General features: G+C 33.3%; 1 protein-coding gene across 1 annotated transcript; it reads right to left on the bottom strand.

Moving 5' to 3' along the window:
* Window positions 1-5,433: 5,433 nt before the first annotated feature.
* On the bottom strand, window positions 5,434-8,872 carry LOC145318174 (uncharacterized). Its single transcript, XM_080159520.1, has 5 exons — window positions 8,763-8,872; window positions 8,055-8,129; window positions 7,215-7,280; window positions 6,577-6,659; window positions 5,434-6,306 (listed from the first exon to the last, which is right to left on the bottom strand). Exons 1-5 carry the CDS (start codon window positions 8,781-8,783, stop codon window positions 6,180-6,182), a joined length of 372 nt encoding a protein of 123 aa, XP_080015646.1. The 5' UTR covers window positions 8,784-8,872; the 3' UTR covers window positions 5,434-6,179.
* Between the last annotated feature and the right edge of the window lie 290 nt (window positions 8,873-9,162).

The following is a 9,162-nucleotide window of genomic DNA, read 5'->3' as shown; positions in this document are numbered from 1 at the left end:
AATTCTGTATTTTCTGACATATGGACCTATTGTTTTTGATGAATCAAATTCTGAATCTGGTCTATTGCTTAGGACACTAGAACTGCTGCTTCCTGGTGGTCGAACAAATGCCCGTCCTCCTCATACCCTACAGAATCTACTTTCATGTTATCAACATAAAGGCTTTGATGATGTCAATTAATCTCGAGTGTCAGTCTACCTCCACAACAAATTTCTCTTCATGGCTATTGTAATTTATTATTATTATTATGTATTTTATTTGAGAAACACTTACAATTAGATATATGACATGATTAGATAAAAACATAAGATTATTTACAGTGAAAAAAATAATTTTATTATAAATCGGAATAAGTCTTTAAAATATAACTTGTGTTTAATCGAAAGATATGTCTAACATCGCAAGAGCTGCTGCGAGGTCTTTGTTATTAACTTCCATATTGGAGGTTTCATCGTCCGGTTCTGATAGCAGTGAAGGATCTGGGTAGCTCAACGGGTAGTGCAGGTGAGATGCCGAAGATGTTGAATCAGTACTGGATGAGTCACTGTCTTTACAGAGCTGGTAGTAGTACCATTTGTAGTAGTGCATGTTTGAGTGCTGTGTGATGGGGTGCTGCAGGGTAGAGTGGTGTTTGAGTTGCAGAGTGAAGGGGTGTAGCAGGTTGTGTGGTTTGGTTTTTTTATGGCTGCAACCCAGCTGTGAAAGGATTTTGCGTCCTTGTTGATAAGGGGTAGACTAGGGACCCGCTTGATGGTGATGGTACTGAGGTAGGAGGAGAGGGTGTTGGAGGCTCCTGGAGGTTCCTTTTCTCATCTGGTAAACTTAGTATCTACATGTGTTACACAGTATGGTTGGATATGTTTGATCACCTGGATCATACTTTTTTTTAAACCTTTACAAAAAATAATCATTGCATAAATGTATTCTTGATGTAGCCAATATTACTGTTTGTAAATACATGATTTCATAAAAAAATATAACAAAATTCACATAGGTATGAAAAGTATGCTTTAGATACTGGATGAGGGATGAGACAGCAGGGTTAATACATGTAACAATGTCATAATTTCCAATTTAAGTCAAATAATTGTGGCATTGTTTAATGAACATAAGCATAATAATTTTTTTCACTGAATATTTTTTTATATTATCTTCTTCCTTTCTCAGCTCAGTAAAGTAAAAAATTCAGGAATACAGTGATAAATATACATATAATTTACAATAAAATAATTCATTAATAATACAATTTAATTTCTTCACAATTTTAGTTAAAGGGCGAATATAGGTTCGATATGATATGAGCTTATATCAAAGGTGCCATTACATACTTTTAGAATATCTATGCCAAATTTAAAAATTCAAAAAAATCCTTAAGTAGATTTTGCAATTTTCTGTTTCAATTGAACATATAATAAATGAGATTGCCGACAAAATCGTTTATTTTAGCCCTTTACAAGACTTTTTTTTGACTATTTTGCTTAAGTTTGATTGACTATTACATTGGCACGCACCTTAAAAGATAATTTTAATGTTTATTATTTTAGATTATATACTAGTTTATTTAATTTTTTAAAAAGCATAAAAATAATTTGCGTAGAAGGGCGTCAGGAGTATTGACAGGGTAAATAATACGTCTTAAAGTTTATTTTCTGTACAGAGATCTTTGATTAATTCATGATGATATAAACAACCCTTGTGTACGCATTTTCAACACACACACACACGGCCACAAAAAAACAGGGATTTGAAATCATTCTTCCTCCAAGAAAATTTATCGATTATTTTGTTTTTACTTTTTACATTATTTGATGTTTTTTTAACTTTTAAATAATTTATTTTATGAAGGTAGAAGGAGGGTATATTTACCCTTGATTAAATGGTTTCCACGTTATTACGACTATCATTTAACAAAAGCTTTTTAATTCAACCTTGCCACGAAGCTTTGTGTGATGCTAGGGTGTTTGAGTTCTTAGGGAACCACACTAATTACATAATATTTTCTTCGAGATTGACGGGTTTTAAGCTATAAACAGACTTATACAATTGAATATGTCAATATTTTTAAGTTATTTATAATCTATGGAATGGCACGTTTTTTTTGAGCCCATATCATTTTCAACCTATATTCGCCCTTTAACAATTTTTAGTATATGTATCGCTGAAGCAATTATTTTTTTTTTAACAAGCCATTTTTACTCCACAGGGGGAGCATAGGCCGCTGACAATTTGTCAGTGTTTCTGTAACTATGTGGCTTTTTATGGATATGGGATAGAGTTGTCAGCCCTAAGTCCTATGATTGCGGTGTAAAGCATCCAATTGCCAATCAGACAACCAACCCTTTGATTGCACGACCTTTGTCTGAGAAGTCCTAACTGTGCATGGTAGTGAGTTGCGCATGTTTTGGGCCAAGGCATTCCTCCTACTCTAACTATTTATGTCGTGCACCTGACATAGCAGCAGTAGGTATAATTTTTAACGTCTTTAGTTATGACGCGGTGTCGGACCGAGATTCAAACCTATCACCTTCCCAACGACGAGCGGATGCACTACGTGTTGAGCTACGGTCGCGGGTAGTCTGAAGCAATTATAATGTATCATATTCTTCTACAATGTTATTTTAACCTATTGTAAGAGAGATTTATTAATGCTTAATGCTTTTAGTTCAAAGTCATATCTTCAATTAATTTCCATTGTGACTGCTTAATGAAGTTTCAGAATCGTGTTTCTATTGGCACCTTTATGTATTTGTGATTTCCTCTCCACACTGATTACATTGGACATAATCCTTTACATTACAAAGCTTTGGTGACATTCATGGATCATACAAAAATCTTTTTACATTTGGACATCAATCTAACTGTCATGAAACTTTTAAAGATGTTCTATATTTAGACAAAAATAAGTCTCAAGGATCCAGAGTATAATTAACCCTTGTCTAGTACAATGTGATCCTGATATGCCAATTTTGGCAATTTGCTCAATACCAGAGTTGCATGTGATTGAGAGGCTGGCGTATTTGGGTATTTGATAATTTGGTGAGGATGTTGGGGAAAATGAAATCTATGAAAATCTGAAAGATATAGGTATAAAAATAAATCACCATTATGGTGCCCTCTAGATGACAGACCTTATGTGATATGATTATGCAGATTGGCACCCTGAAGGAAAGCTTGAGGAAGGCAGTCCAGAAATTACATTACTCTGAGGACAAGCTAAGTAACAGGGATAGCAGTGTGGTAAAGTTGACAGGGCTGAAGGAGAAGCTGCAGGTTGAGGTTAGTAGGACCAGGGAGTCAGAGCGGGCCACTGAGGTTTGCTGTTAGGAAGTGGAGTGGTACATAGCTAGGCAGACGGAGTGGCATCATGAAGAGTAAATGGAATGGCGGGAAGCCCAGGCATATTGGCATTGTGAGAAAAGGAGCTGGAGAAGTCTTATATAGGACAAGGTGCGTGTCAAGGGGCTTAAGATGTCTATTTGGGAGGACTTGGTTAATAAGCAGTTTTCCAAGTAACAGTAGGAAAAGAATAACATTCATAATAACTTTTGGACAATGCGTTAAAATTTTACAATATTGATATTGAAAAACAATCAATAGAGCCTTACATAAATACACTTTTAGCAACCAGAAGTTGTTAGTACTTAGTTAATGTTGTTGGGAAAGATGAATAATAATATACAGTAAATAATTATTCACAGGAAAAGTTAGTAGTTTTCATGCCTATTCTTTTTTATTTGTAAAAATTCTGTTAACAGTTAAGTTTACATAAACTTTGGTTTTAGTGATGTTTGTGTCTAGAAGAGAAAAAAAACTTAGAAGCCTACTGTTGGCAACCTAAGTTTTAACATGCTGTTCTAATTATTACTCAACCAACCAGTTTTCTATTATTTAAGACAAATAAACGTTATTTCTTTAAAAATTTCATTTTATAATCTAATTTTCCCACCCTCCCTGCTTAGCAGAAACAAGAAATTTATGCTCATAAATGTAACAAATGTATTCCACTAAATTAAAGTTTTTTTCTTTTACGAGGGAGATATTGGACTGTAAATTTGATCATGTTTTAGTTAACTTTGGATACTTGTTCAAACTTTCACACCAATTATTTTAAATATACAGATTGTGTAATTTTGTAATTTATTTGTGTATTTTTTTTATATTGACAAATGTATCGAAGGATAAACCTGCTGGTTATACAGCAACCATGCAACTAAGATTAAGAATATTAAATGCAAAGGAATAAAATTTGTATAACCAATTTAATGCTATGAATCAAAATGAAATTAACCTTTATTTTACCTTTGGTCTGACTATTTTCCAGGAGCTATTTCTGTTCAGAGGGTGGTGGTACCCTCCCCCAAAATAGTTATAATCCTTCCCTGTATCTATGGTGCACACAGAAGGACAGACCATAGATCATGTTACTTCATTATATGGATTTTTAACCTGCTATTGCTACGCTACTTATGAATTTGATTGTCCATCTCATTAAAAATATTCATATTTATTTGATTAAAATATATATTATTTATTTTTATATCACATAATGTATTATTATTATTTCAATATTAAATGTTTGGTGAATTCACTCATAATTATTAATGGATCACAGAACACCCCCCTTCCACGTTTTCATTTTTAAAACACATTTTAGCTCTTAAAAGGAACCTAAAGGTGATCCAAATTTGTTATGAGGAAAATTACTAAACTTCTGTTCATTTAATAATTAGTAGCCACATATACTCTACTAGCGGCTACGCCCCTAGAAGCATCTAGGAGGGGGAAAAGTCGACCTCATCCCATTTTAGATTTGTGTTCAAAAGAGTAAAAGAATATTTTTTGGGGGGAGGGGGGTGAAGACACCCTCCCCAAAAATAGTTTAAAACCTTCCCAGGACCCATAAGAATCTTCACTGTAAAGGAGAACAATATCGGTTTAGCAGTTAGCTAGATTCTTCGGGACAGACAAAAAACGCTTACTACTTTATATAATAGGATAGCTAATACTATGGTCTGTTCATCTGACCATGTTTTATAAATAACTAGCGGCTGCTACCCTAGCATCTAGGGACTCTAAACACAAAGGGATAAAGATCAGTAGGAAAAATAGCCAAAAACCATACCAAGACTTATTGATAAAAATAAAATAGCCTAAAACCATCTCAGAACATATACAAAGCCTCATTGTAAAGAAGAACCATTTTGGTTCAGCGGTTAGGGGGATCCTTCTCTAGAGACAAAAAAGCTTATTACTTTATATAATAGGAGGATAGGTATTTGATATTTTTAGCAGCGAAGCTACGCTACTCTATAAATTGATCGTCAATCAGTTTGTTTGTATCTATAAAGATAGGAGGGAAACATGAATTTTATGGCAGCTATTTAAGATAAACATATTAAAAATAATTGTAATTCATATAAACTTATGGATCTAAAGAGATAAGCCAATGCTTGATTTGTGGATGTACATTCCCAATGAAGATACATAAAACCACCCCATCTGTACATTACAATTAGTGATTAAAACGTTGATATTTAAATAAATGAACCAACCAAACCTAATTTAATAAAAGTCCTTAAAGTTGTTAATTCAACCAATAAGTAATCGTAATTATAAAACTTTGGGGACTAGTGTAATTAACACCCCTCTCTCCCTGGACCACTGGGCTTTTGTTCTCCGCTACTTATGGCTGCTACCATACTTGTTCGTATAGATTCCTCTTACTAGGGCTCGGCAGCCGCGCTTCAGACGTGAAATATTTTATCATATCTTTAAATTTCAGCCGGACAATCCATCTTTTCGCGGAATTTTTTTTGCACACAAGTTGGTTTGAATTTGAGACTTACACGCGGTTGAGTCACGGATGCCGAGCCCTGCAACTAACACCCTTATGTGACAACGCCTCTTAAGGGGCGTTTCATCTAATTTTCAATGTAGCTTTAGATAAGTTATTTTAGGTTAGGTTAGGTGATTGCCCCACAGGGTTATGCAATACGCCCCGCAGGATTAGTTCCCCCCACAGGGGCTAGAAATAGGAGAAATGTTACTTCGAAAATACTATGAAACGCCCTTTATGAGGCTCTGTCATGCCCATATTTTTTTCTTTTTGTTTAGTGTTTCTCTACAAACGAATATGAGGACACATATTGATGAAAAGCCTAGCAGCGCTACTCTACAATTAGATTAATCTGACCATCTTGTTATACAAGCCCTGGGCTATGGGATATTTCTGGTAGTGGTCCATAAATGATTTGAAGTTGAGTTTGTTGGACACCTCCTTGGGCTGTTGACCTGCTAGGCGAGACCTAAATTAAACAAGTTTAGTTTTCAAAATCGATATATTATTACTTGGATGTTGCACCAGATTATATAATATACTATAATAAATTGAAACTCGCAGCTGGCTAAAATAACGATAAAATTGATTGGTTGGTTCATTTACTTGAGTGTTCAAACGTTTCAATCACAAATTGTAATCTACAGAAGGGTTTATTTTGTGTATCATCATTGGGGATGTACATCAATTTATCGGCCATTGTCTTATCCCTTAAGATACCTCATTGAAACAGACATACCTGGAATCTTCTGTGATAACCATTTCTGATTTCTGGAGACCAGTTTTTAAGATTCCATACATTTCATCTCTATCTTTCTTATCCTATAATATTATAGTATTAGGATGTGTGTGTGTGTGTGAGTAGGAGTGTGTGTGTATGTGTGTGTGTATCTAGTTTTCAATATTCCATACATTTCATCTCTATCTTTCTTATCCTATAATATCATAGTATTAGAATGTGTGTGTGTGTATCCAGTTTTCAATATCCCCATACATTTCATCTCTGTCTTTCTTATCTTATATCATAGTGCTACGCCCCTAGAGGCCTCTGGGGGCCCTTAAGGGGGGGGGGGAGTCAACCCAACCCTTTTACTTTCAAATGTAGTTTTAAAAAGACAAAGTTAAAAAAAAACTTTTTATATGAGTCATTTTTTTGTACGGGCAATATCTCTGGTGGAGAGTGGTGGTGCCCTCTCCAAAAAAGTTATATATTTAGGATATATGTATGAGATCCAAATAGTTTTGTAGTTCGTGAGATCCATCAGTACAGACAGACAGACAAAGATCACAATACTTTTATCATTCATAATGATTGTTTAATCTACTCCTTTCTTTTGCAAATGAAGGGGTTTCCACTATTCAGCAACCAAACCTTACCTTGAAAGTTATAACAACAGGTTTAACATCCATATGAGGGGGCCCATCCTGCCAGCGGTGAAAATCCTAAACATCACAAGTCATTTAAGTATAACATAATATTTGTAATACAAAGAATAATGCTTATAGCTTCAAGTCTTGGCAACAGCTATTTTAGTAAATATTAATTAGGCTTAACTAAGGTATTATAATCCATACCTACAAAAAAATGCCAATTCTTAAAAAAAGATTCTTTGCATTTGCTGGTTTTTATATAAAATATAAGTTAAATGTAAAAGGTTACAAACTAAATATAACAGACCAACCAACCAATTTACAGACCAACAACCCAAAATTGGTAAATTGTTAAATATCTTATCTACAAAAAATATTGAACATGGATGACAACATTCATAAAAGCAAAGCTCTGAAATTAAACGCTAGAACAAATGAATATAAACACTTGTAGAGTGTAAAAGCTTAATAAGCAGAATATTGATTTAAAAATATAAACTTGTTGCCAGAATGCAAAAATACATAAACTGTTTAAGGAAATAAGTTTATATTTAGGACTTGATTTTAGAGAAGTTTGGCTCAAAATATTGCACCTTGTTGTCCTAGCAATCTAAATATTTTAAATCAGCATGTTTTAAATAAACGTACTGACTTTATGGTAACACGTATATAGATTCTGTGCTTTCTAAATAATACCTAATTGATACTGTAAACACCAGCCACAGTTTTAAATCTAGTTTTAATTCTAACATGCCTAAATGAACGAAAAGTGCTAAGAGTGATGAATGCACAGATTCTATTTATAGAGAATATTCGCTATTTAAAAAGCAATAATTAGTTTGTTACCTTGTAAACAAATTTCTTGTTGACAGAACATTCTTCCAATAATTTCTTCACTTTTTGTTCTATCACATCTTTTCTGTTTAATCAGGATAAACTTTACTTTTTAATTAAACTCGCAGCTACGCCCCTAAAGGCCTCTAGTGGCACTAAGGTATTGGGGGGTTAAATATTTTATTTTAATTACAAACAATAAAAAAAATATATTTTTAGGATTTGGGGTGATATCTTCCTCCAAATTAGCTGCAAACCTTCCCAGGACCTATAAAAGATACACCATATCGGTTCAGCCGTTAGCAAGATTGTTTGGTACAGACAGACAGATAGAGATCCTGTTACTTTTTTATGAGAATACAGAAAGTCTAAATAAATAATTTCGTAATTGGACCAATGGTAACAAAGGATCCATCAGACCACATTATTTATTTCATAATATCATTGAAACAAAAGGAAATTATTTTTCTTATATCCTAAGTCAGCTATAAACAGTTGATTTTCTTCTGATAAAGCTTAGATGGAGAAATTTTATAGTCCAAAAATGTTTCAGCTTATATAAAAAGTTAACAAGAATATTTTTCTACTAAAAATTTCTTTTTAAATTTGATGGATTATATGTGTATATTCCACTGGAAAACACATGATATGATATGTAGTATTAAAACTTATTGTTACTTTATTATATAGTATTGTCTCTTATCTAAGTTTATCCTTCCTAAAGTCATCATCATCAGACATTTCTTCTTCAATCCAGTCTGATTCTAATCCATGTAGAAGTAAAGTAACTCTATAATCAAGATCACCATAGATCTCTTTATATTCAGCATCATTCTAAATGTCATCATCATGAGAATCAATATCAGTAATTTCTTCTTCAATCCAGTCTGATTCTAATCCATGTAGAAGTAAAGTAACTCTATAATCAAGATCTCCATATATCTCTTTATATTCAGCATCATTCTAAATATGATTATCATGACTATCATTGTAAGACATTTCTTCTTCAATCCAGTCTGATTCTAATCCATGTAGAAGTAAAGTAACTCTATAATCAAGATCTCCATATATCTCTTTATATTCAGCATCATTCTAAATATCATCATCATGAGAATCAATA

This window comes from Acartia tonsa, chromosome 4, assembly GCF_053477335.1.
Source record: "Acartia tonsa isolate MP-2025a chromosome 4, ASM5347733v1, whole genome shotgun sequence".
In the NCBI taxonomy this organism is placed as follows: Eukaryota; Metazoa; Arthropoda; class Copepoda; order Calanoida; family Acartiidae; genus Acartia; species Acartia tonsa.
This window is presented reverse-complemented; position numbering and strand designations above follow the sequence as displayed.